The sequence below is a fragment of the Pelodiscus sinensis genome, chromosome 15 (genome assembly GCF_052426305.1).
Source record: "Pelodiscus sinensis isolate ZL-2025 chromosome 15, ASM5242630v1, whole genome shotgun sequence".
NCBI classification, from domain to species: domain Eukaryota; kingdom Metazoa; phylum Chordata; order Testudines; family Trionychidae; genus Pelodiscus; species Pelodiscus sinensis.
This window is the reverse complement of record NC_143066.1, coordinates 30709646-30737062: the sequence shown is the minus strand read 5'-3', so window position 1 is coordinate 30737062 and position 27417 is coordinate 30709646. Positions and strand designations below refer to the sequence as shown.

Here is a 27417-nt window from a genome sequence, read left to right as displayed (position 1 = left end):
AGGCTGCTGGCCTAAAAACTGCTGTGTCGATATTTGGATTCACACTGGAGTCCAGGTTGTGAAACTCCTTGAGCCCGAATGGCTGTCATTGTTAGTCCTGATGCCTGAGCCCTGCAAACCGGAGAGAACGGATGTGGGTTCCGAGGCTCTGTGCCACAGGTTTTGGTTGCAGTGTAGATGGATCCTTTCGTCCCTACTCACTTGCCTGACAACAATCTTTCCTCCTTCCAATACAAACGGAACCTCACATTCTGTGGCTTCAGCAAAGAGACAGCCTGGGAGAGCCCTGGGGGAAAGAGAGCTGTTATTGCCTAACTGGGAACACTATGGGACATTGTGATGACAGTATAAATAATGGAAAAGCTGACAAAACAAATGGCCAAAACCTCAAGTGGTGAAGCAATTCCCCATGGTTTTGGCTGCCACTTTTGGAGTATGATGAAACTGGCACTTTAACAACATACAGTATTTGAAACTCTATCCGAATATTTTAATATTAAGCTTGACAGCTATAGGGCATGTCCATGGGTGTTAACTCTTGCCATTTCTCTTGCTACATTGCATGATGCATTATTTTTCTGGGATCCTACTGGCTTGTGTCTTAACTAGGGCAACAATCTGTCTCATTTGAAGAGAGACTGTTGCTCACCAAAGGCTGATCCATATTTCATCAAAGCCAATGAGCCTTTCCATTAACAGAATGAGCATTGCAGCAGGCCCTTCCAACATTAGCTCTGTGCATTATTTTTAGTATTAATATTATTTGCAGGCCCAGGGGCTGTTCAGAGGGTGGGGCAGGCAGGCAGTTTGCCTTAAAAATGTGCTGGGCTTCTGGCCAGGAGTCACCCAGGTAAGTCTCCTGGCCATAGCCTGCCTCTCGCACTCCAGTTCCTCCCTCCCCCAACCCTCTGCCCCCTTCTCCTGCTCCCGTACCTCACATAACCCAAACCCTCTGCCTCCATCTTGCACCCATATCCCCTCCGAGAACCTGCACCCCAATGCTCTGCCCCTGATCAAAACCCCATCCTGGCATAGATCACATCTTAAGCTCCTGCACCAAAGTTCCCTGTCTTAGTTCAGAACCCAACCGCCAGCACCTCAGTCCAGTGCCCCAGGTCACAATTGCATCCTTCACCCAAACTTCCTCCCAGACCCCACACTCCCTCCTGCACCCTAATCCCTTACCCAAAATTCCCTTCTGCATCCAACCTCCATCCCAGACCCCACACCTCTTCCATTAATGTCATGGAAGAGTATGACCCTGGACCAATTTCCAAAATCTTGTGGCCTAGACTCCCAACTTAGACCAAGGCCAGTTGAATTAGGCACCGTGTAAGCACATAAGGTAAGACAATCCCTGTTCTGAGGAGCTTGCAAACTGAATGCATGACACAGAGACTGGGAAGTGAAAGAGAAGCAAATTGACTTGCTAAGGGTCACACAGCAGAGCTCAATTATATTTTTTTAGGTCCAAATTTCTTGGTCAAAGTATAGTCATGATCCAGACCCCAGAGAATCATTTTCATCACATCAGCCACAATCATGAAAATTATAATGAAATTAAGAGATTTTTTCAGTCATTCAAAAGCATCTGGTGGTCCAGATTGGACCCATAGTCCACCTATTGACTATTGGCGTAATAGATGAATGGCAGAGGCAGGAACAGACCAGAGCGCTCCTGCAGTCCATTACAGCAGCCTATGCACCAGCCTATTGTGTGAATGCCTGCATAGGAGTTGCATGTGGAGAGCTTTCTTATTACAGTTACAGATACGTGAAGTGAGATCTTGATAAAGTGCCTGTCCCCAAATAAGGCAGCCACAGAGTCAGGGTGCTTCATTAATACAGGTTGGACCTCCCTGGTCTGGCACCCTGAGCAGTCCCGAATCAGGGAGTTTGCTGAACCGGCGCAGGTCAAGGCCCTTTTCTGGGCCATGGGTGGTCCCAGAGGCTGGGCTCTCCACCCTTCTGCTGGACCCAGGCCGAAGCTCCCAGGGTCCGCCTAACTCTCCAGCTGCTGCTGGCCCTGCTGCTGACAGGGTTCTCAGCCAGAGATTCCTCTGGATGCTGTCAGCCCCACTGCCTCTGGAGTCCCCAGGTGCCACTGGCCCCACTCCTTCCAGGGTTCCCAGTTAAGGCCAGGGCTTTCCCAACTGCCACTGGCCCCTCTGCCACCGGGTATTCCCCCTGCCAACCTCACTGCCACTGAGGTCCTCGGGCACCACCAGTCCCATTCCCTCCGGGGTTCCTGACCAGGGCTGGGGATTCCTCCCAGCTGCCGTCCCCAGACTGGGGCTCCCTCAGGCTGAACTTCCCAACCGCAGCAGGACCAGCCCCTGCCGGCCCCAGTATCTGTAGGACTCCCAGCTGACTCATGCTCCTCATGTCTGGGGCTTTCTGGTCCAGCAATATGCGTGGTCCTTTTGGACCACAGATGTTGTTGGACTAGAGAGCCCTGGATTTGGGAGGTTCATCTTGCATAGTATTAAAAATGATGAGCGTTAATATGTTGATGTGGCTATGCAGTGTAAATTTGTATGATGGCGACTTTACTTATGTGATACACACACAGGGTGGCTGCGTCTAGACTGGCAAGTTTTTCCGCAAAAGCAAGTGCTTTTGCGCAAAAACTTGCCAGCTGTTTTCACTGGCTGCTTGATTTTGCGCAAAAGCACTGATGTTCTACTATCCGAAATCAGCGCTTCTTGCGCAAATGCTTTGACGTTCCCGTTCGGGCAAAAGCCCTTTTCCGGAAATGTTTTTGCACAGGAGAGCCAGTGTAGACAGCTAAAAACTGTTTTGCGCAAAAAAGCCCCGATGGCGAAAATGGCGATCGGGGCTTTCTTGAGCAAAAGCGCGTCTAGACTGGCATGGACGCTTTTCCGCAAAAAGTGCTTTTGTGCAAAAGCGTCTGTGCCAATCTAGATGCTCTTTTCCACAAATGCTTTTAATGGAAAAACTTCTCCGTTAAAAGCATTTGTGGAAAATCATGCCAGTCTAGACGTAGCCTATGGGTGGAAACAGGGCAGGAAGCTTTAAGCAGCTCCAAGCTAACCACGTGGTAACTTCATCCCTCCCTCCAAAAAGCCTTTTAACATATTTATACTCTTCTCCCCTAGTGGCTAAACAAACAGTTGCTAAGATAATTGTGCATTAGGACAAAGAAGGAAGAATACAGGTAGGTAAAGAAAAGGACACCTGCCAAACTGGTCTCTGTTTAAGGTTCTTTTACAGATCAGATGAACGGTGTTTGCTTTCTTCCCCAGGACACATCGCTCATAGCAGCTGTTTGCCTTCAGAACAACAGAGACCTTTTCTTCCACTGAACTTGTAGCACAAAGTGGAGTCCATTGAACAATCTGGCCTCTGGCTATCAGGCCCCTTCAAGATGTCTCAAGATGGGCACCCAAAATTCCATTTAGGCTGCGATTCCATGGTGGTGTTGACTTTGGGATTTTCCTCCCATTTTCCCACTGTTAATTCTCAAACAGGTTGAATCTCTCTAGTCCTGCACTCTCTGGTCAAGCAACATCTGTGGTCTGGCATGATTTTAGTGAGCTGGATGGCCACTTTTCATGGGTGTGGCCATGTTTCCCACAGTCCTATAACGTTTGTTTACTGTCACCAATCCTGGCGCTCAGTGTTCTGTGCTGTTATTTAGCTCTAATTTACCCCTAAATGTCTTCTCAGAGCCCAGTAAGCAGTGGAAGTGTTGATAAGGCTGCTCAATGATATTGACCTCCCATGATCTGGCAAATTCTCTGGTTCCGCACTGGTCAGGTCCCAAGGATGCCGGACTAGAGAGGTTCAGCCTGTAGTGTAATTCCACTGGGGGAGCCATGATATGGGCACACTAGCACATTCCAGCTGTGTGTTTAACTCCAATGCCCTTTAACCCTGCACGTAGGGCTGGATTAAGGGCAGGGCTAGCCAGGCAGCTGCCCAGGACGCCAACCTATGGGGGGCACCTGATGGCAGCTGTAAGGGGCGCCGCGCGCCCGGGATCCACGTGGCGCCCCTTAGAGCTGCCATCTGGCACCACGCGTCCGGGGCTGGGGGCCATGCAGTGCCCCTTAGAGCTCCAATCAGGCTCTGTGCCCCCAATTGCAGCTGTAAGGTACGCAGCACGCCGGGGAGCAGGGCCACACATGCGCCCTGCGCTCAGGGGCGGAGCTGCGCATGTGTTACACGCCCGTTGCCCGGGGTGCAGGAATGGCTCGAGCCGGCCCTGCCTGCACGGTGGGCCATCTGCACCAGCTCTCCCGACTTTTCCAGCCCTCATAGAACTTCTAGTGCAACAGTAAAAAATTAAATGTAAATGGCAAAGTTGGCAAAGCTATCACCAGAGATAGGTGCTCCAGTGCTGCATGCCCATGTTTTGTGTGCCAGAACTGGGCTGGAATTTGACCTTTCCCGACAGGCCTTTTGCTTGTCATCCATGTAGGTATTTATAAAGGACTCTGATTCAAAAAAGAGGCTGCAGGAGCTTGGGGCTGTGTGTAGAAAGAGAAGTGTAGTGCCCGTATGGCTGTGATGAGACTTAAATATGGCACCTCCGTATGCAGAAAGAGGTAAGTGTCTAACTTAGACTCTTCCATGGGCCCTAAAACAGACTCTGCTAAAATCTAAGGGGCCTCTTTTGTTTTCAGTCTCTTCCCGGAGAACCAAATGGAGCAGAGGCAAGAAGGGACATTTTGGAATGAGACATGCACGTCACAGCCAGGGCGAAGGCAGAACAAAAAGTGAGTCCTATTGAGAGTATAGTTCACCTCCTCCTCTGGAAACCAATAAAGAATTGTTCTGAACTCCTTGCAGCTCAGGATCCAGCACCACGAATACAGTGTGAATAGAGGACAAGGTCTGAATTTAGTAACCAGTAATAGCATTGTCTTTTATTCCTGGAGCTTTGCCTCATGACTCCCTCCTCCCCAGAACCCCTCTGAGATTCCAGCCTCTATTGAATTGTCTGATGCTGCCATCTGTAGCCTAGAACTGGTATTACTGCTCCGGTACATGTGTTATTGTGGACACTGCCTGTCACAAGAAGTGTATTTCTCCCTGCCACATAATGTTGAGGTGAATGGAGACTCTTGAATAAAGATGTCTGACTACAAACATACCTTCCACAGTTCTCTGTAGTGCTGTTGGATCTGTGCTGGTCCCAGGAATTACTTTGTCTCTTACATACTTATCTTCAGACACGTTTCTTTGACTGATGATGTTTCTGTGCTTATTTTTAGGCAGCCACACAGGTTGAGAGGCACTCAATCACAGATGGAAAAGATCTATAATTAGATCACTGAGTCCTACTCTCCTGCAGCACTTGATTTTGTCTCTTTTCCCATCTTAAAAAAAATCCTAAACCCCTGCACCTTTACCATCATTTTCTTTAGGGGATTATTCCAGAGCATAATTGATTTCATGGTCAGAAAAATTTCCAGCTATTCACCCAAGAATTTCCCTTCCCTATTCCAACCTGCTGCTCTGAGCTTTCCCCGTTTCTAGCACTCCTGGTATTTCCTCCCCATTCTGAGTGTTTACACCTTTCTGATATTGACAGATGATTACAGTCCTGCACTTTCCCCTCCATAGTCATGTCTTAGCCCAGCTATATATATCTGGTAGAACTTTTAAAGACATGCAGTGATTTCCATGTCATCAGGTCCAGGCAAATGTACAGAATCCCTGTATCCACTGGTGAGACAAAATAACCCATAATGTTGTCTACTCTGGCACCGAAGGGCATGTCTACCAAGGAGCGTTATTTCAAAACAACTCACATTATTTCAAAATAATGGAGTGTGAGTCTACACAGCGAGCCCATTATTTCAAAATTCAAAATAACGGGCTTCTTACGCCAACTTCTGTAACCCTCATTTCACGAGGAGTAAGGGAAGTCGAAGTAAGAGTGTTCTTCCTTGGACTTCCTGCAGTGTAGATAGCGCCAAAAGTCGAGTTAAGGAACTTCGACTTCGCCTACGCAATTCTCATAACTGAAGTAGCGTAGCTTAATTCAACATTAGCCCCCAGTGTAAACGTATCCATAGAGACTGACAAATATATTAGCTCATAGGCTTTCACGGGATCTGATGATGCGGATTTTACCCACAAAAGTCCATGAGCTAACGGTATGTCTACACTACAAAGTTAATTCGAACTAACAGCCGTTAGTTCGAATTAACTTTAATAGGGGCTACGCATACAAACCTCTAGTTCAAATTTAAATCAAACTAGCGGAGCGCTTAATTTGAACTAGGTAAACCTCATTCTACGAGGAGTAACGCCTAGTTCAAATTAAGTAGTTCAAATTAAGGGCTGTGTAGCCACTTAATTGGAACCAGTTGGAGGCTAGCCCTTCTCAGGTTGCCCTGGTGGCCACTCTGGGCCAAACCAGGGAAACTTTTCTGCCCCCCCTCCTGGCCCTGGAGCCCTTAAAGGGGCACAAGCTGGCTACAGTGCTTGTGCCAGTTGCAAGCCTGCCAGCACCCAGCCAGCAGACCCTGTACCTGGCATGGCATGGCATGAGCCAGCCACCCGATGCCATCCAGCCCTCCGCCTCTTCCCAGGACCAGGCTGGAGGCTCCCAGGAGCCTGCCCAGGGCCGCAAGAGGCGGACGCCCGCCTGGTCTAGTGCGGAGATCGTGAACCTCATCGAGGTTTGGGGGGAGGCCTCCAATGTCCACGACCTCCGCACTAGGCACAGGAATGCAGCCGTCTACAGCCGCACAGTTGCCAGCCTGGCCACCAAAAGCCACATGCGAACCCAGGAGCAGGTTTGCATGAAAATCAAGTTGGTCCAGTGAGACCCACGACCCTGAGCCCTGAGCTTAGAACATAAGAATGGCCGTACTGGGTCAGACCAAAGGTCCAGCTAGCCCAGTAGCCTGTCTGCTGACAGTGGTCAACACCAGGTACCCCGGAGGGGATGGACTGAAGACAATGATCAAGCAATTTGTCTCGTGCCAGCCATCTCCAGCCTTCCACAAACGGAGGCCAGGGGCACCATTCCTACCCCCCGGCTAATAGCACTCCATGGACCCAACCTCCATGAATTTATCTAACTTCTCTTTAAACCCTGTTATAGTTCTAGGCTTCACAGCCTCCTGTGGCAAGGAGTTCTACAGGTTGACTATGTGCTGTGTGAAGAAGATCTTTCACTTATTAGTTTTAAACCTGCTGCCCATTAATTCCATTTGGTGTCCTCTAATCCTTATATTATGGGAACTAATGAAGAACTTTTCTTTATTAACCCTCTCCACACCACTCATGATTTTATATACCTCTATCATATCCCTCCTCAGTCTCCTCTTTTCTAAGCTGAAAAGTCCCAGTCTGTTTAGCCTCTCTTCATATGGGACCTGTTCCAAACCCCTAATCATTTTAGTTGCCCTTTTCTGAACACTTTCCAAGGCCAAAATATCTTTTTTGAGGTTAGGAGACCACATCTGTACACAGTACTGAAGATATGGCGTACCATAGTTTGATACTTCCCCTCCACCTTCTTCCCCTGGCTTCCCCCTTCCAGCTTCCTCCACCCAGGTTTTCCCCTCTCCCTTCCACCCTCTCTCTTCCCCTCTCCCACCTCCTTTTCCCAGTCTCCCCAGAGGTTAATTCCCCCCCCCCCCCCAGTTTTGTTAAATAAAGAGAGTTTCTATTTTTGAACATACGTGTCCTTTATTTTTTACATCAGGAAGGGGAGCTAGGGAGGGATAAGTGGAAGGAGGTGAGGGAGGAATGGGGCATGAGCCCCCAATGAGGAGGACTGGGGTGGCTCTGCGGGCTCCTCGCGGTGGAAGCTCTCCTGCAGGGCCTCCTGGATCCTGACAGCCCCCCGATTGACTCCCCCGGATGGCCGCCTGTGGCAAGTGCAGCCGAGCTGATGGCCGAGTGCTGTGATGTGCCGAGTGTGGGCACTCAGGGCCCTCCAAGCCAGGACTGCTTTGCTGTCCCTCATTGAGTTAGACAGGCAAGCGAGGATCCCTGAGAACTGTCTGTCCGGGGTGGGGGACGGGTCCCTTTAAGCACAGCCCTTGTCTAGCATGAGGCAGCAGCTCCACACTCTAAGGGTATGTCTACACTACAAAGTTAGTTCGAACTAACCCCCTCCGTCTCCTCTTTTCTAAGCTGAAAAGTCCCAGTCTCTTAGCCTCTCTTCATATGGGACCTGTTCCAAACCCCTGATCATTTTAGTTGCCCTCCCCTCTCCCACCCTCTCTCTTCCCCTCTCCCACCTCCTTTTCCCAGTCTCCCCCAGTTTTGTTCAATAAAGAGAGTTTCTATTTTTGAACATACGTGTCCTTTATTTTGTACATCAGGAAGGGGGGCTAGGGAGGGGTAAGTGGAAGGAGGTGAGGGAGGAATGGGGTAGGAGCCCTCGATGGGGAGGACTGGGGTGGCTCTGTGGGATCCTCGGCATGGAAGCTCTCCTGCAGCCCCCCGATTGACCCCTCTCCCCGGATGGCAGCCTGCGGCAAGTGCAGCCGGGCTGATGGCCGAGTGCTGTGATGTGCCAAGTGTGGGCACTCAGGGCACTCCAAGCCAGGACTGCTTTGCAAGCAGGGAACCCCTGAGAACTGTTTGTCCAGGGTGGGGGTTGGGTCCCTTTAAGCACAGCCCTCGGCTGGCCTGAGACAGCAGCTCCACGCTCTAAGTCCTAATCTGATGCCCTGCCGGCACTGCTTCCGGCCATCCTTAACCTCGGTTCAGGGTCCACTCAATGTGGACATGCTAGTTCGAATTAGCAAAATGCTAATTCGAACTAGTTTTTAGGTCTAGATGCACTAGTTCGAATTAGCTTAGTTCGAATTAACTAATTTGAATTAAGTTAGTTCAAATTAGTTCTGTAGTGTAGACATACCCTGAGACATTTTACCATGATGATGTGTTACAAAGGACTGGTCAACAAAGTGTAGAGACAATGATCCAAGAAAGAAGGGCTGAAGAGGTTTGGATAGATTGCATGGCTATCAAAGAACTGCATTCCTAGAAAAGTCCTTGACTGGATACCTCTTGGTGGAAGATGAATAATAGGAGGAAAATAGATGACATATGAGAAAAATCACTACAAAACATCACTGTCATGAAAGCAGACTAGAATGGAGCAAGAAATGTGGCATTCAATTTGGAAACAGTGAGACAACTCATGTCACAAAACATGAGAGCATATAATAAAGCCAATTGTTTTGGAAAATCCCACCCATTACAACGTAACTGTTTCCATACTGCTCATATCTGTCCAGCCAGGCACCTGATACATTATATAGCTCTTCTCTGACTCTCTCCTGCCTCTTGGAGTCTTTCCTGTCATGCTCTACAAGGGTCTGCATCTTAAATCAACTTGGAAATTGAAGCTGGAGCAAAAGAATGCATAACATTCTTAGATGTTATGCAACACCAGTGCATTGGAATCTGCATCCGCTGCTTCTTGGCTTTTGGGTAGAGTCAAATGATTTTGATTTATACAGCCTTGAATGGTCTGAGATCTGCTCCCGGAGCTCTCCTCCATGCCATGCAACGCTTCAGCTCCGAGGGGTGTGTGCTTGCACTGAACCCCCTGTGGTGAGAAGGGAATGAGCTGATAGCAGGGTCCTTTCTGTGAATGGTCCTGAGCCCTCCATCTGGTCTAAAATAACCTGAGCATGTGTCTCCTGACATTTGGAGAGTGGGTGAGGCTTGGATGAGGGTGGGTAGGAGATTTTTAGCTGGGAGGGGGATTTGCTTTTTGTGGAAGCTATGATGAGCACATCTCATGGCCTGCCTTCTTGAGCACTGAGAAAGGTTGTTGGTTTGTGTCACTGTTGGACTGTTTTTAACAATCAGTCAAGGGCAACAGAGCCTGGGGAAAAAGCTCAAAGCTTTACCTGCTGGAATCAAAACAAATACTTTAAAAAACCCATCAGCCTGCATGCAAGAAAAAAAAAGACACAGAACGGTGAAGGCATTCTACCCACAAACCATAAATTCCTGCCAGATCAGTAATAGAACATCCCAGGCTACCAGTGGGGAAATTCAGCATGGCTGTATCTACATTGGCACCCTTTTCCGGAAAAGGGATGCTAATGAGACACTTCGGAATTGCAAATGCCCCGCAGCATTTGCATGAACATGGCTGCTGCTTTTTTCCGGCTCGGGACTTTGCCGGAGAAAAGCGCCAGTCTAGACAGGTATCTTTCGGAAAATAAAGCCTTTTCCGGAAGATTCCTTATTCCTACTTAAAATCAGGAATAAGGGATCTTCCGGAAATGGGTTTATTTTCCGAAAGATGCCTGTCTAGACTGGCGCTTTTCTCCGGCAAAGCCCCAAGCCAGAAAAAAGCGGCAGCCATGTTCATGCAAATGCCGCAGGGAAAATTTAAATCCCCGGGGCATTTGCAATTCCGACTGGTCTCATTAGCATCCCTTTTCCAGAAAAGGGTGCCAATGTAGACACAGCCCATGTGTTTCTTATGCGTCTGCGCCATCAAGAGAGGGCAATGCACAGCAGCCTGCCACTAGCAATCCCAACAACTGAAAGTCTGCAAATCTCAGACCTAGCAGCCCAAAAGCACAAGGAATTGGGGAGACAACAGGATGGCACAAGGCATCCCTCATCTGACACAGAAACCCCTTCCCCTGCTATGGAAAGATCATTCACCTGGAAGGGGGAACATTTTCAGCTGGCAGAGGGGAACCCTGCAGGTGATATGGTAAATCCTTCCAAGTGGTACAGGGAGATCACCAAATGGCATAAGGAAATCTCCCACTGTGGCCCACTTATATCACTCCTTGCTGCTGTCAAAGCTCCCTGTGTAGAGTTTCATGAGCCATGGCATTAAAGGGGAGGCAGGGTCTCACAGGATCACAGTGGACATTTCCACTTCCCCCATAGTCATCTTCTGGTCCAGGAAGAAAATCCCCACTTGCAGCTTCCTGAACAGGCCAGTGATCTGAAACATGCATGAGTCTTGTACCTTTCCGGACCGGCCTGTGTCAATGTCCATGAAATGACCACGGTGATTCACAAGCACCTGCAGAACCCTGGAGAAACACCCCTTGTGGTTAATATTCTCAGAGATGAGGTGGTCTGGTGCCAGAATTGGAATGTGCCTGCCATCTATCACCCCCCTGCAGTTTGGTGCTTGGGAGAAGATGCATCTATTTGCTTTCTGCCTTTTGGGCAGGGATGGAGGAGGCACAGACCTGTGGGTTGTGCTGGGGTGGTGAATTCCTCATTTCTTACCTCAACTACCCTTGATAGCAACCACTGCCTCACTGCACCCCGGCCCAATAACTGCCAGTGTACCCGAGCAATGACGGATAAGCAGGGTGGCTAGATAGCTCGGCTTGAAGGAGCACAGGTTAATTATTTAATTGTTGTTAGTCCTTTGTTAACAGTCCTATTGAAGTGGACAGAAGCAATTCACACTTCTTTCAGCACTAGTGTTTCAGGCTGACTGCAGACCGAGGCAGTATGCTTTAGTGTGGGGAGTGGAGCAGTGTAGCCTAGTGGACAGAGCATTGGACTGGGACTGAAGAGAATGGGATTTTATTCCCAGCTCCATTGCCAGGCTCCTATCTATTTTTGCCTTAGTTTCCTCATCTGTAAAACGGGGATAATGAAACTGACCCCCTTGGTAAATGGCTTTGAGAGCTACTGACAAAAAGTGCTAAATAAGAGCCAGGTATTATTATTAGCGTCACTGCATCTAATTACCTTCTCTTCACATGTTTAGCTATTGTTGCAACTAGAAGGGCTAGGGGCTTATGTTGGAAGCTTAGATTCAGGAGTACATTTATTCAGCCACATAAAAAATCTTGCAATATGCAGCTGTTGTACTTAATCACCTTATAGACAGAGTAATACATATTGGGGGTGTGGGGGTGGGTCATTCCTATCTGAAATTCTGTCTTTGGGAACCATAGCGGTATTCCCTGAAGTTAATTCATCTGGAGATATATGTTAAATAGGCAAATCCTCACCATACTTCCAGCTGAAATAAACTCAGATGACCACAGCTCACAGATGCTGGGACTAGCAGTGCTGAGGGTTTGAAGAAGTAATAATGGTTTGCACCTTTAGACCCCCGCTATAAAACCAGTTGTGCCCCCATTCGACCTGCTGTCCAGGAGGGGAGCATGGGGAAAACTCTCCCTCAGGGCTGGTGGAAGAGTTTTTATAGTGGGGGTGCTGAGAGCCATGGAGCCCAACAGGAAGCCCTGTATATAATGGAAACCACTTCAGGCTAGGTGGTGCTGCAGCTGGCCCCTACCTGCCTAGTTCCAGCACCTGTGCTTGCACTGCTACTCCAGAGTGATACATCTGGAAAAGGCTGCTCTGCAGTGCCTCCTGCTGGTGGAGGTGGGGATAGGAAAAGCTCTGATTCTCCCATACCGCCCCCCACCGATGTACATAGTACTGTACTCCTGCCCCATTCCCTTCAGTGACCCTACCGTGACCCCTACTGTGAGAGGCAGAATTGGATTTGCGGTGAGATCTCCTCGCAGCCAGCAACACTTACACCAGTCCCTGCGATGGTGCTCAGATTTCATTTGATTGCTGTCCATTGCTGGTGCCATGCAGCTCTGGGAAATATCTGCTCAGCCCCCAAATACATGGATTGTCCTGTGCAAAGAGAGGGGTCAATGCAACCTGCTGGTATCAGCGGAGTGTTAAATCCTAATACACTGCTGACAAGCCAGGCTCTGTCTGGGTCTGCCTGTCGGACGCAGCAAGGGGGCTGTGAGGTGGAAAAGCCGCCCTGACAGAGCTCGGATCAGCTGATTCTAAACCAGGATTACAAACTACAAAGAATGAGAGAAAACCAAATGGGCAAAATTCCTCCCACATGCACAGAGATCATCACCCTCTGGCGGGGGCAACACAGCAGAGCACGAAGAGAAAAAGGCGCAGCTAGTATCTCCCAAAGCACATCTCCTCTTGGAGTCCACTCTTGTCCAAGGCATGGATCACCAGTAGAATCAACCCTCCACTTCCCAGGTGATTTCTCCCCAGCCATCTCTCTCTGCCCAGGAGACTTGTCTCAGTCCAGGGAAGAATCTCCCAGTGGATTAACCCGCAGGGATTTCTTCCTAGCCATCTCCCACTCCAGAGACTCCCCCCATGCTAGCCAGAGAGAGCCCTAGTGCACTAAAGACCAAGCGATATCTGGGATTTCAACTCAAATTCTCTAGCCTGGCTTCGCACTAATACAATGATGCCAACACAGCACCCTTCTGGATTATTTTGTTGCTGTTGCTATTGTTAGCCAGAACACAAAGTCTGGATTAGTGTGGAGAGAATGAATAGTCTGACTCTGCAAGGCAGGCAGGGAAAGGATTTCTCCCCTCCTCTCTGCACACTAAGGGCCAAGAGGCTAGCTCACTCTGCTAACTCTGATAATCCCCCACCACGCCCACCTACCCATGTGGTCTCCTGACATGCAACCCTTATATCAGGCCTCGCTGGCTACACATGCCCCCGTGGTCGGGCTGACGGTGGAAGGGCAGGCGAGCACGATGGCACTGCGGGTAAGGGAGAGGGATCAGCATGTGGCATAATTCACCCTCTTAAACTGGTCGTCAGTGTCTGGGGTTCAGGTAATTCAAACACAGGGTAGTAAAGAAACAGCTTTGCAGCTGGGAGGGAAAAATCTGGCCAGAGCCAAGCTAGAAACCTACAGACACATGTGAGTTCTGTTTATAGGGCTGTTTCGGTAGTGAACCCAAAATGTATCTCAATTATAATTGAGTCCAGAAGGATGTTCTAGGGCAGCAGGCCAGATTGTGGTCTCAGTGACAGTGGTGTAAATCCAGACTAACACCACTGACTTCACAGAATTACAGGGTTGTGCTGAGATCAGAATCTAGCCCAGTGGCTAGTGGAGCAACCCAAGCAGGTGTGTTCCTTTTGCATCTTAAAATAACCTCTCTCACCCAGCCAGTAACAAAGAGGGAGGGGCTGCTGTGGGGACATGTGGTGAGTTTTGTTGTATGTGCTATCATGACTTTAGGGCAGAGATCCAAGTGAAGCCCAGATTGGGTCTCCATCATGACTTCTACCCCATTTGCACCTTAGAATCAGCTTTGCTTGAACCCAAGTCAAAGAGGGCAAAATGTGAGAGTATTATCATATCCTCTGTGTGTGCATGCAGGTATGTATGTGTCCATTCGCATGCACAATCATGTGTGCATGACCAAACAGCAGCATGTATGAGAATGGTGGTAATGTGTTCTGTAGGCTCCATCTTTAGAAGTAGCAGGACAGAGAGCTAGAGATTAACAGTGGAGCCGAGTCTGAGATGATTGTGTCTCGGCTGCTGCCCCCAGGAGGTGTGTGTCCGGTGGACCCTAAGCATGGCTTGGCATGGAATCCAGTGGCAGAGTAAGGGGATATTAGGGATAAGTGAAGCCCCAGAAGGAGAGACCAAGCACTCTGCACAAGTGGGAATAAAAACTCTGGCTGGAGAAGAGACCCAAAACATCTGCCAAAACCAGGAGCAATTTCTCCAAGTGTTAGGGGATGAGCAGAGGGGGAGGGGAAGAAGAAATATAAAATAATCATGGGAGTGAATCATTATTTATTATTTTTGCTGTGATAGCATCTAGGATTCCCATCCACGCACCAAGACCGCTTTGTGCTAGGTGATGTACAAACACAGAACCAGGCGATGGTCAGCTGGGTGTAGAGTGGCAATATCACTAGTGAAGGGTAGCAGGTGTAATTCCCTGGGGGATAACTGAGAGAGAGAGAGAGAGAGAGAAAGAGAGAGAGAGAGAGCTGTTTCAGATTAATCCATCACTTTCTGTAGCTTCCTGTTCCAAATCCTTATGAGGAAGGTACCCTAAGCCCCAAGCAGTTCACTATGGAGACTAACACCTCAGTACCCATCATCTCAGCATAGTCTTGACAGACCCCAGGGTACTTTCCATAAGAACTGTGGTTTGGCTCATTTTTGATGGCCAGAATTCCTCTTTTCCCCATTGTGTTGCACTGAGCTGTGAGTCCCTTTGCTCCTGCCCTCCATCTGTACTAGAGCCAGCTGCATTTCAATGGTATTGTTGGGTGGCCCTATGTGTGGCACAAGAGAGTCAGCTCATAAGGACATCAGAAAAGGCAGGGGCCATCAAGCATTTCTTATGGGTTATTCAATGGAAACGTGGGCTATTGAGGAACAAACTTGCTCTCTTGCCTTTTGCATAGTTTAACTCCCAAGTCTGGGCAAAGCTCCCAGCTTGAAAAGCCTGGATAACAGTGACTGAGGGGCACTTAGCCAGCTGCCCATGTTCCAGTGACTCAAAGAAAGCTGTGAACAAACAGGAGAGAGTCCAGAAGGGAGCCACAAAAATGAAGAGGTTTGGAAAATATGACCTTAAAGGAAAGGTTGAAAGAACCAGCCACCTTTAGTCTAGAGAAAAGGGATGGCTGAGGAGGAACAGTCTTCAAATATGTAAATAATTGTTATACAGAGGATGGTTATCAATTGCTCTCCTTGTCCACCAAGGCCAGGACAAGAGGCAATTGACTTAGTCTGCAACACAGGGAGATTTAGGTTGGATAATAGGAAAAACTGTCTAATGACAAGGAAAGTTAAGCACTGGAAAAGGTTACCTGGAGAGGCTACAGAATCCTCCTTATTGTAGGCGTCTAAGAACTGGTTAGACAAACACCTGTCTGGGATGGGCTAGGTATAGTTCACGCTGCCTTAATATGGGGGGCTTGGCTAGATGACCTCTTGAGAGCCCTGCTAGCATGACATGTCTATGATTCACTATTAGATTCCCCTCCGATCAGTTCCTACCATTCCAACCATCCTTCAAAGCAACCCAAGCCTCATGCTCAGGCTTTGCATTGTTAAGGATGGGGAGGAGGAAGAAGGATTTCTTTGATTTCATACCAAGTAGGACTTTATGCAGGTTTTTGGTGTCTCTCTGCCAGTTGGTGCAGAGCAGCAATTTCTTAACTATCAGCAGATGAAACAGGATTTGCTGCCCCAAAACATCTTTTATAAAGACGTGGGCTGGATCAGAAAGAAAAGGGAATTCTGAGAGCAAAACAGGCAAAGCTGCTTTATGCTTATTTTATGGCATTGCTGTGTGACAATGAGGTGGAAGGGAGAGCGAAAGAGGGAGACAAGGCAAAAGATAAAGAGAAGATGAGAGCGAGAGAGAAAGGGAGAGAGAGAGGGGATGAAAAGTAAGCTGGTGATAAAACTGCGGTGGGAATGGGGAAGAGGAGAGAGGGCAGGGGAGAGAATGGAGATATGTTTCTTTATTGCTGGAAAGCGTGTCTTTCACCCACAGAAGTTAGTCCAATAAAAGGCATTACCTCTCCACCTTGTCTTTCTTCATTGCTGAGAGTATCACTGACTTTTTCTTGTTATTCACAGTTCGAGGCATCATACCCAGAGGGGCTGTGTCCTGGTTGGAGCGTGATCGTTAAAGGCGAAACAAGCTCCAATGCAAATATGTAAGAGCATTCTTTGCAGCCATTTTTCAGAGCATCAGGGTGTCTCATGGGACCCAGCTGCCAAGCTTCATGGGTTTGAATCACTCATTTCTCTCATTTTTTAGGTTTGAAATTAATTTCCTCTGCAATGCAGGAGACCAAATTGCTTTCCACTTTAACCCTCGCTTCTCGGACTCCAGAATTGTCTGCAACTCCTTCCTATCCAACCGCTGGGGGCCGGAAGAAGTAACTGATACCTTTCCTCTTAAAGAAAAGGAACCTTTCCAGGTAATTCAATATCAACTCATAAATCTTTGGAGGACACTCCCTGGTGGGAGAGACACATGACTCCCAAATCTGTAGTTGGAACCAGCAGTACAAATAATTCAATCCATCCCTCCAGGCACAAGTTCTGTTCATTTACACAGTGGTAAACTTGGAGTAACTCCACCGACTTCCTTAATGCCAGTGACAAAATAGGAGAACAGAAATTTGACGGATTTAGCACTCTGGACCATATCCAGCCAAACGGTGCCTGGAGAAAGCAGGTCAAACTATCAAAGCAATCCCTAGTCCCAGTATAGCAGAGCTCTAAATGTGAGGTAAACTACACATCCATTATAAGATGACTGTAATAAACAGAGGTAAGTGGTTAAGTGATGTGACTTGAACTGCAGTGCCATACAGGGACTGTGCAAAGCAAGTGTAATGTACAAGGGAAGTGAGTCGATTAAGCATATGTGTGATTAGTAGGAAAATGAATTAGCAAGCGGGTGTAAGAGAAAGCATTTCCCCCCTTCTCTCTCATACACACACACTTTAAATTATACCCACAATACCTGTCGGGACCTGGACCCTCTTACTCCAGCCTGATTTATGCTCTCAGAACACAAAGATCAGTGTAAGCTAGTGGCTCTCAATCTTCCCAGATGACTATACCCCTTACGGGAGTCTGACTTGTCTTGTGTATCCCAAGTTTTGCCTCACTTTAAAACTATTTACTCATAAAACCAGACATCAAAATACGTATCGCAGCACAGTATTACTGAAAAAATGCTAACTTTCTCATTTGTACCATATCATTATAAAATCTGTCAATTGGAATATCAACATTGTACTTATATTTCTGTGTATAGTACATAGAGCCGTAGAAGCAAGTCACTGTCTGTATGAAATTTTAGTTTGTTCTGACTTTGCTAGAGCTTTCTAGGTAGCCTGTTGTACATCTAGGCAAATACGTAATGAGTTGATTTAGCCCCTGGAAGACCTCTGCATACCCCCCGAAATACATGTACCAGGAGGGCCGACTGATTTGCTAGGCCCCTGGGTAAAGGGGAGGAGGGGCTCCACACTTCCAGAAGGAACGGGGCCTCAACAGAAGGGGTGGGTCCTTGGACAAAAGGGGAGGAGCTGGGGGCAGCCAGACCTCAGAGCTGCCTGGAATGTGCCATGCTTCCCCCCTCAGCGTCACCAGCAGTGCGCCACACAGTGCTCCGGTGCCGATTTAAAGGGCTCAGGGCTCCTGCCTCCCTTGTTTCTACAGTGGTGGCAGCAACACCCTTTTGAATTGCTGCGCCCCAGGGCAACTGCCCCCCTTTGTTCCTCTTGCAGCGGGACTGACGTGTACTCCTACTTGAGAACCACGTGTGTAAGCCACATTTCTTCTGCACGCTGTCTAGATTCCAAATGAACGCTAGTTATTCTGCTTTGCTCTTTCCCTTCCCAAACAACCAACCCCGAACACCTGGTGTCTGCATTCAGTCTAGTCTCTGGACTGAAGTGTCCATTGTTACAGCTACCACTAAACAAAGAGGTGTTGTAATTGTTCCCTGAGCTAGCCTGCATGGAAGGTGGTTAGCACATGCATCAGTGTCCTAGAGGTCTGTGACTGACCACAGAACAAACATGCTTTCAGGAAACCATCCACCTTCAGTATAACAACAGCACAAGAGCACCTCCAGTCAGCGTTCCTGCTGGATCAGCTGCTCCGGCGATGTTTCAGGCCAATACCTGGAGATCCTAACTCTCACTCTCTCTCTTTCAGATTGAAATCTACTCTGACCCAGACTATTTCCACGTTTCCATTGATGAAAACAAAATCCTCCAATACAAGCATCGGCAGAAACAGCTCTCAGCTATCACCAAACTACAGGTTGTGAAGGATGTCAGAATTTCTTCCATGGAAATCACTAAACGAGGTCTTTATTAGTGAGCAAAGCTGGGATAGGCTCTCCAGCCTTAAGAACCCTATCCCAGTAGGCAGCTAATGGTTCTCTCTCTGCCCTCTGCCACCCATCATCTCCTGTCTTCCGCAGGAAGGATGTGCTGGAAAACGCAATAGTGGAGTTGTCATGCCCTTGGTGTTCTGTATCTTAGCAATACAAAGGCAATACACAACGAGCTAGTTAATGTCAGATGATCCAGATCCTTAGAGTCATTCTGGCGCCATGTGCCTTTGAATGGAGAACTGGAAGTCTAGACATTTTCATCCTTGTTTGTTGCTACCAACAGTGGATTTCCACATAGCAGTTTGTTCAGTGGGGAACTCTGCAATAGGGTCTGAATTGGCTCCACTTCTCAGCGGGGTAGATCGAGGTGATGGGTAAGAATGATGCGAGTGGAGGGGGGCATGTGCCTACTGGAGCTTGGTAGAATGTAAACATGATCACCAATAAAATATGAAAAATGACACCTAGAGAAATGGCTGAGTTTGTTGGCCCCGTGTGTCCAAGCTCACAAGCAGTCTGCTGTCCTCCAATAAAGGAGGGCATTCCTGACAAACAGTAGCAGATGACTATGCTCCTGCCCTCATACAGACTCATGCCTGTCCATTTCCCTAGAGAAATCCCTGGCTTAAAATTCCAGCAGTTGCTCAAGTCAACTAGATTATTCCTCCCCGTGGTTCTATACTCAGTCGGATTCTCCAGTCACAGGTTACAACAACTCTCATTGACTTCCACGGGAGACACAGAGGGAAAATAAGGCCTATTGGCTTCAAAGGATAGTGTGAAATCAAACTCCTATTTAGAGCCCGGGGAATAAAATTTGTCACAACTCATTTTGCAAGAGTCCCCTGAATAATTTTGTCCACACTGCAGCAATATCCGTATTTCCTCTGCTCTAACCCTGCCAACTCTCCTGTGATTGTACAGAGCCCAGGAGTGATTCTGTGGGTCAAAATGAGGGAGAGGTGTGAAGGAGCACTAAGCCTAAATGATTTCATCAACATGCACTGGAGGCACAACTAGAGTCTTTCTATGCGGAAGGATCCTAGAAGCAGGGGCGGATATAGGGCAGGGCGAACGGGGCGGCCGCCCCAGGCCCCGTGCTTCAGAAAGCCCCGCGCATGTGCCGTGGCAAAAGGGGGGGCCCCGCGGAATTATGCTGCCCAGGGCCCTGCAAAACAGTCATCTGCCCCTGCCTAGAAGGATCAGGTTCTAGCAATTATGTTTTTCAGGATAAACACGAGGCACCATATCTCTGGTGGTGAGACTCAATCTCTTTCTCTCACTCCCTTCTCAGCTCAATGGAATCAACACACACTCACTCATCTTGCTTTCTCCTCCCCCTTCTCTCTCTTACCTTGTCCACCTCTCTCTCCTCTGAGAAGGGTATTAGGAGTATGACCCCCAGACTGCTCTCCAGCAGGAGAAAGGTTGCTAATGGACAAACTTGCATAACAGTGCAATAAACACCTTACCATTGTTAAATAGGAACGTGAACTCATTCAAAAAGGCCATTGCAGCCAGTGTTCCCTCTAAACTGCACTGTAGCCCAGCTTCACAGGTGATTAATCAGCCCCACCCAGTCAGTCAGCTCCATGCACAGAGCCCTGAGCCTCTGACTGGGCGGGGCTGATTAATCACCTGTGAAGCTGGGCTGTCAAGCGGCTTAGAGGGAACACTGGCTGGAGCTGCCCTCTAGTCATCCCCTTTTCCCCACGTGTGTTCCAAATGGCAGTCGATAAACAAATGGCTGCTATCTGTCATAGCCACCAAGCCACACATTATGTACTCATCACAGGTCCTGTAACATCCCTGGTCATCAAAGGGAGTCATTGGAATTGCTATCTGTCCAAGTCCAAGTTTTGCTCTGGCCTGTTTAGAACATTTTAGTTTGACTGGCTAAGGACATTCTCATCCCCTTCTATATTTAGTCTGAATGTCCTCAGAAGAAGGGGGTGTTGTCAGTCAGGCGGATCCTCCTGATGAGTTCGTGACAGGTCTCTGGCTCAGTCAATGATAACCAGAAGGTTGCTTGCGTGTGTGCTCAAGGATGTGTGCCGTGTTGATTTACACGTTAATTAGCACAGCAGACTTCAAGAGAGCCCCCAAAGTCCACAAATCACATAAGGATCGAAGAAGCTTCAGGGGGTAACCAAGTTAGTATGTACAGGACAAACTTAAAAAACAACAAATAGTCTGGTTCCAACATGTTTTGTTAGTCTATAAAGTGCTACCAGACTATTTGTTGTTTTTTAAGTTTATAAGGATCAAAGGTGCTCAGCCAAGTTTATTGTTAAGCAAAGTACAGTAATAGTTGTCAGTAGACTCCACTGAATCTAGAGAAGTTACTATTCCCCTTTATTCGGCACTGGTGAGGCCACATCTGGAGTATTGCATCCAAGTTTGGGCCTGCCTCACTATAGAAAGGATGTGGACACATTGGAGATGGTCCAGCAGAGGGCAACCAAAATGATTAGGGGGATGGAGCACATGACCTATGAGGAGAGGCTTAGGGATTTAGGCTTATTTAGTCTGCAGAGGAGAAGAGTGAGGGGGGGATTTGATAGCAGCCTTCAACTTGCTGAAGGGAGGTTCCAAAGAGGATGGAGTGAAGCTGTTCTCAATAGCGATGGATGACAGAAGGAGGAGCAATGGTCTCAAATTACAGTGCGGGAGGTCTAGGTTGGATATTAGGAAAAACTATTCCACTAGGAGGGGGAAGCACTGGAATGGTTTCCCTAGGGAGGTGGTGGAATCTCCATCCCTAGAGGTTTTATGTCCTGGCTTGACAAAGCCCTGGCTGGGTTGATTTAGTTGGGATTGGTCCTGCCTTGGGCAGGGGGCTAGACTTGATGCCCTCCTGAGGTCTCTTCCAGCTCTAGGATTCTATGATTCTATGAATCACTATGCATATGTACCCGTAACAATGGCCTCAGCTCAACGAGTGGGAAATTCCCACTGCCCCCCGGCTTGACAAAGGCTGTCCTCCCCAAGACACCACTTTATATACAGGTACAAGCAGCGGCGGATTTAGGGCAGGGCGAGTGGGGCGGCTGCCCCAGGCCCCGTGCTTCCCAAGGCCCCGCGCATGCGCTGTGTCAAAGGGGGGGCCCCGCGAAATTTCACTGCCCGGGGCCCCACGGCGCTACCCTGGGCCCCGCGGGACTCTCATCTGCCCTGGGTACAAGGAAGTTACACATCATTCTCTGACATTGTAGGTTATCACCTGTCACCCTCAACCTTATAGTTTGACTAGATCATCTCTATCCATCATTTTAGACCCTTTCCTGAACCTGGGTCTGTACCTGTGGGGAGTGTGTACCAAGATCTTTCTTAACAAGCTGGTGGTACCATGGGCATTCAACTTATGACCAGTACTAATTATTGTTCTACATCTGGGCCTATTACCAATTAGTGTTTTGCACTCTCAGCCCTGTTCGTGCCATATCCTGTGAGCAGGGGCCTGCCTCTTGCTCACAGTTTAGCTTTGGTTTATGTTAGACAAGTTTTGTCCATTGTTAGCTAGGCCTCAGGCCTCAGACCAGGCCTGTGCTACATGGGCTTTTGTTTTAGGCCTTCATATTACTACAGGGGAGAATAGTGTACCTGACACAACACTGCATACTGCAAAGTCAACATTTATACGTCTTAAAAGTTTGTATGGGTATGTCTACACTACCACCCTAGTTCGAACTAGGGTGGTAATGTAGGCAACCGGAGATGCAAATGAAGCCTGGGATTTGAATTTCCCAGGTTTCATTTGCATAAAGCCGGGCGCCGCCATTTTTAAATGTCCGCTAGAGCGGACTCCGTGCCGCGTGTAGCCGCGCGGCACGGAGTCCGCACTAGCGGACATTTAAAAATGGCGGCACCCGGCTTTATGCAAATGAAGCCCAGGAAATTCAAATCCCAGGCTTCATTTGCAACTCCAGTTGCCTACATTACCACCCTAGTTTGAACTAGGGTGGTAGTGTAGACATACCCTATATAGGATATCCAGACTATAACTTGAAGACATCATGTTCTTATTGCAAAGGTTGTAGTAGGAACACAAGAAAGTCCAGAACAAATGTGTTTGCATAGAAAGAACAGAAAATATGCTTAGTAAATGGCAACCATGTGGTTACAAGTCAGAAGTGGAAATTGTGATCAATGTATCTGGAGTAACTTAGTCTCCTTGTGCATCCAGTTCTTATCACGAGCTGAGTCCCACCTGGACCTCAAAAACCCTCCTTTTGTGAAGTGACTCCCTCACTCTCCTCACTCTCCCTGTTCATTCTGTTTTGGAGCTTCCAACTGGTCTGGAGTAAACCACCCTGGATTCCACAGCCCAGGGAGAGGGTCAGTTTTAGAGAAGTTGCATTTATAGTCTGATCCAGACCCAAATTACAATGGCCAAAATTCACAGGTAACTGCTTGAAGTCAATGCAGTTACACTGTGTTAAACAATGCAAGTGCAGTCAGACTCGGGACCTTTACAGCATAAAATTTGCTCTGTCTCTGAGAACGCTGAACTATATTTAGAAGAAATGGCTCCTTTCATTTGTCCCTGTTGGGAAGTTTCATGACACTGATTGCGCTTCATGGGGGAAAACTGATGAGAGAATTTATAATAATAATAGTTTGCTTTTCGATGGCAATAAACCCCCATCTATATCCCATCACTATATCCATATTCCACAATGCCAATGACTTCAGTCACTGAGCTTGGATGAATAGGGCAAACATATTTCAAGTACAATAAATAAAAAGAGCTGCCATAAAAAATTAGCCAGCAAACATCCAATTGCTCCACTCTTCTTCCAACACACCGCTTCCTCAGCCTGCCCCTCAGTGAATCAGCTGATCTCACTCGCACCATCTGCACAGAGAAACGGAGCGCAAACTTCCCTGACCCATCAGTGGAGCTGCTGTAGGCATAGAGATATTAACCACTCCGTCCTCAAACTGAAACTTTCTTCCCTGGCAATGAAAGGTACTTGATGGCTCCTGGTAGTAGCATGGCTCATGCTTGCTAATAGAAATGGAGCAACTAACTCTCATTGAGGATCGGTGTTCCCTCTAATTTTTGTCGACAAAACCCTGTAGTCTAGGCACAACCATGGTTTGTAGCCCGTACAGAGATTAATTCATTCCCAATGTCATGGTAACACCCCTAGATTTGTGGGCCCCCCAGAGCCTTAGCTTCCTTTTAAAATGACTGTGCAAAGAATGCTCTGAGATCCTGGACATGTGAGGAGAGGCTATCTGTCCTTAAGCCTCCGTGGTGGGGGAAGGTATGACAGTAGCTATAGAAACAGCAGCTGCTGGTTAACATAAACGAGAGATGCTAAAGAGATACGCAGCTCCTCACCTGGAACAAGAGAGAGGAATATTTTGCACAAGACCACATGTTGGACACCAGCTGAGCCCCCATGATTTCCAGCTGAAAGAGCATTCTCCCTGCCTGATAGAAAGTCAGACTGATTTAGTACATGTTTCTGGGCCATAACAGTCCCAGGAAAATCCCCACACTAGAGTTTCTTGCCCAGGAGTCTCGTTACTAGGTGGGAATACTGAATCTCAGTGTACCAGGATGTCTTTTAAATAGTGTCTCTTTACTGAGTGTATTTTGTCCCTAGTTGTTGCTACCTAGGGCAACAGAGAAGACGTCCTTACTCTCCCAAGAGGACCTGACTTTTTTTTACATTTACTCCAGTGACTTCAGTGGACTTACTCCTGACGGGCACCTGTAATAGCGAGAGGAGAATCAGACCTGTGGTCCATTGTCCCTGATCCTGGCAATGGGTTCTGTGCCTGCTCTGCTTCTCTGCGGTGTCAACCTGGGTCGGCCCCTCAGGGCATTGCTGAATCAGGAGTGACACAGAAAGGAGCCCGGCGGGTGTCTGATGGACATGGTGTCCACTGATGCCTGTGACATTCAGTCAGGCCATGACTGTCTCCGACACTCTGAATAACTGTCACATTTCTCTGCAGATGAGCTCTGACAGCTCCCTCCCCCCAACCGGGTGAGCACCATGACTCACTGATCAGTGACCCTCACGTCCAGTCAGCAGAGCATGCTGTCCAGTGACATCCACTGTGTGGGGTTCTCTCCGCCAGCCATAACAAGGGGCTCTTCTCTGACACACGCGTGGGCTGCTTAGTCCTGCCTTGGGAAGAGAATGGGATGGGACAAGACTCATTTACCCCCACTGCCACTGGAATCCCTTAACCATGTTATTCATTCTCCAGCGATCAACTTCCATTCGGCTTCGTTACAGTCCCCGGGCTGTGATCAGGAGCTGAACAGGTGCAGGGCTCCGGCCTCCTCCCTGACCGTCAGCCAGCGATTTTCTAGGAATGCCGGCCTGTTTCTGAATCACTGCCTAGGCCACCCTGCTGTATAACTTATAACCCTCACCTACTCACACGCCCCATTGCCACTGAACCAGGCACTGGGGAGATAAACACTGATTAGCAATAGGCACCTTTCTTACCCATCACCGCTCTGAATTCATCCAAGGGCCCAGCAGACTCCAGCCAGAGGTTCTGATTTACTGCCCAGGCCTTGATGCTGCTTAAATCCACAGGATTTGTGGTCCCTTTGTGAGGAACCTGGAAATGAACTGTGCCTTCTTCTTTCCAAGAAAATGAGCAGGAGGAGGGAGAGTAGATCACTGTTCTAGGGTGAGACAGTTCCTAGTGCTACTGGCCAGACGCAGCTGCTTGAGGTCTGCCACAATTTGGACAAGTGAGTCAGTGGGGACCATGCTGGAAAGGGGACAGATGCTTTTTGTGACGGAGTTTGTGAGGAAGGAGCTTACATAGGACAAACATAGGACAAAGCCTGGAGCATTTAAATTATTTCAACTTGGAACTCACCTCTCCCCCCCTCTGCCCCACCTATCTCCGGCTTAGCTTGGATGAGACACTCCAACCCCATGGCTGTGGGGTCAGGCTGAGGGCATTTACCATCCTCAGATACTTGCTGGTTCTAGAGATTAAAAGCAGAGAGATTGGGAAGAGATTGTCTGAAGCCCATAGGCACAATGCAAAGGGCCTGGTATTGGAAGCTGAAGTCCTGAGATTATGTGACAGCTATACGATTTACTTTGGCATAATACCAGTGGCCATGGAAATGTTATTTATTAACCTATCAGGATCCAAGTTTATTACACACTCCAGCTCTTGCGGTCTGCTCAGAAGCCTTACCCTTCAGCATATTTGGATGCAGCACCACATCACATGTAGCACGACAAATTAAGGTAATAAAGATAATCAAATCTCTTGCTTCATCAGAGCAGAAGATGATTGCCTGTTGAGATCAGGAATTAATTCTCCATCCCATCCCCTGTAATAAAAATACATAGCTCCTATATATCACTTTTTCTCTCTACCTCACACTGCTTTGCAAAGGGAAGACAGCAGCAGCATCGCTGCATTTTACAGGTGGAGGACCTCAGGTGCAAAAAAGTAAGTTGGCCAAAATTGCAAAAGAGGTCAGATCAGTGTCAGAACCTGAAACAGAACCAACCCCTTTCTGCCCATGCCCGATTCAGTGTCTTACGCTGGGGAAGACATTACTTGCCTTCAGCCTTGTATGAGTGGCTAGGTGCAGCACAGGTTGAGGTTCTTCATGGCCTTACACTGAAATTCTGGATCTCTCTACCAGCCTTTCTGGATTAATACAGTGGTTCTCATCCTTTTCAGACTACTGTATCCCTTTCAGGAGTCTCATTTGTCTAACGTACCCCCCCAAGTATCACAGCCACACTATTACTGAAAAATTGCTGAATTTCTCATTTGTACCATCTACTCTATATTTGAAAGAGTTTGTGTGTCTGTCTGTCCATCTGTCTGTGAACCTGTTTGTTCAAGGACTCTTTCTAAACGGTAAGAGCTAGGACCATCAAATTTAATATGCAGCTTCCTCTTCTCATAATGTAAGGCAAGATAAGGGTTTGGTTGTGCCAGGACAGTGGAATGTGCCTAGAATATGATTGTTTCACATAAAATGGAAAGGGAAGTTCTGCTAGCAGGCACACAGAGGCAGCAAGAAGCTAGATATGGGGACTGAGAGAGCTATAACGCCTTTGGAGCAGCAGGGGGCGGAGGTGGAGAAAGGGGCAGCTATCTACTATATATTTGAGAGTGTCTGTCTGTGCCCCAGCTGTGGGAGACATGCACCCCTACCCCAACTGTGCCTGCTGCAACAGCCATAGACAGATGTTTCTCACCTGGTCCCAAGCTGCTGAGGAGACAAAAGGCTAGAGTTGTCCTCTCTCCCAGGGTAGGGATGTGAAAGGTTAACAGGTGAGTCTTACCGGTTCCAGTTAACTGAGTGGGGCTAGGGTAGGCATGGACAGGGGCCACACTGGCTGGCCTCCGGCTGGCAGCGGGGCACTCCATCCCCACTGTAGTGAAAGGGGAGCACCCCCCCTTAATCGATTAACCAGTTAAACATTACATTTAACCAGTTAGCCAATTACATGGGATTTTACATTCCTATCCCGGGGGCAGATGGCATACTGAACCCCTCATCCCCAGCCCCACCCCAGAACAATGATTTAAATAAAGAAAAACAAAAATTACTTAAGTTAAGGACCCAAGCAACACTGGGTAAATCATTTACTATTATTGTAAAATAAATCAATTTGTATATAAATATCATGCTTCTATTTCAGTGTCTACAGCAGTATAAACAAGTCATTGTGTGACATTTCAGTTTGTACTGACTTCACTGGGCTTTTCATGTAGCCTATTGTAACACTAGGCAAATATCTAGATG

The 27417-nt window shown here is 48.0% G+C and overlaps 1 protein-coding gene and 1 long non-coding RNA gene across 3 annotated transcripts in view; one reads left to right on the top strand and one right to left on the bottom strand.

Moving 5' to 3' along the window:
• Positions 1-10281: 10281 nt before the first annotated feature.
• LOC149523557 (uncharacterized) overlaps positions 10282-27417 on the bottom strand; it is a 79791-nt gene continuing 62655 nt past the window's right edge. For both annotated transcript variants that reach the window (XR_012896180.2, XR_012896183.2), the window contains 2 exons: positions 12497-12600; positions 10282-11015 (listed from right to left, as the gene is read on the bottom strand). This is a non-coding gene — a long non-coding RNA (uncharacterized LOC149523557). The remainder of the gene's footprint in view (positions 11016-12496; positions 12601-27417) is intronic.
• On the top strand, positions 13434-19140 carry GRIFIN (galectin-related inter-fiber protein). Its single transcript, XM_006112882.5, has 4 exons — positions 13434-13505; positions 16364-16443; positions 16548-16710; positions 18467-19140. Exons 1-4 carry the CDS (start codon positions 13494-13496, stop codon positions 18629-18631), a joined length of 420 nt encoding a protein of 139 aa, XP_006112944.1. The 5' UTR covers positions 13434-13493; the 3' UTR covers positions 18632-19140.

Excerpts from the sequence above, each read along its gene's own strand:
- GRIFIN (XM_006112882.5), top strand. Across the intron at positions 16,444-16,547 it reads ACAAGCTCCAATGCAAATAT|GTTTGAAATTAATTTCCTCT; the intron begins GTAAGAGCATTC and ends CTCATTTTTTAG. Across the intron at positions 16,711-18,466 it reads AAGAAAAGGAACCTTTCCAG|ATTGAAATCTACTCTGACCC; the intron begins GTAATTCAATAT and ends TCTCTCTTTCAG.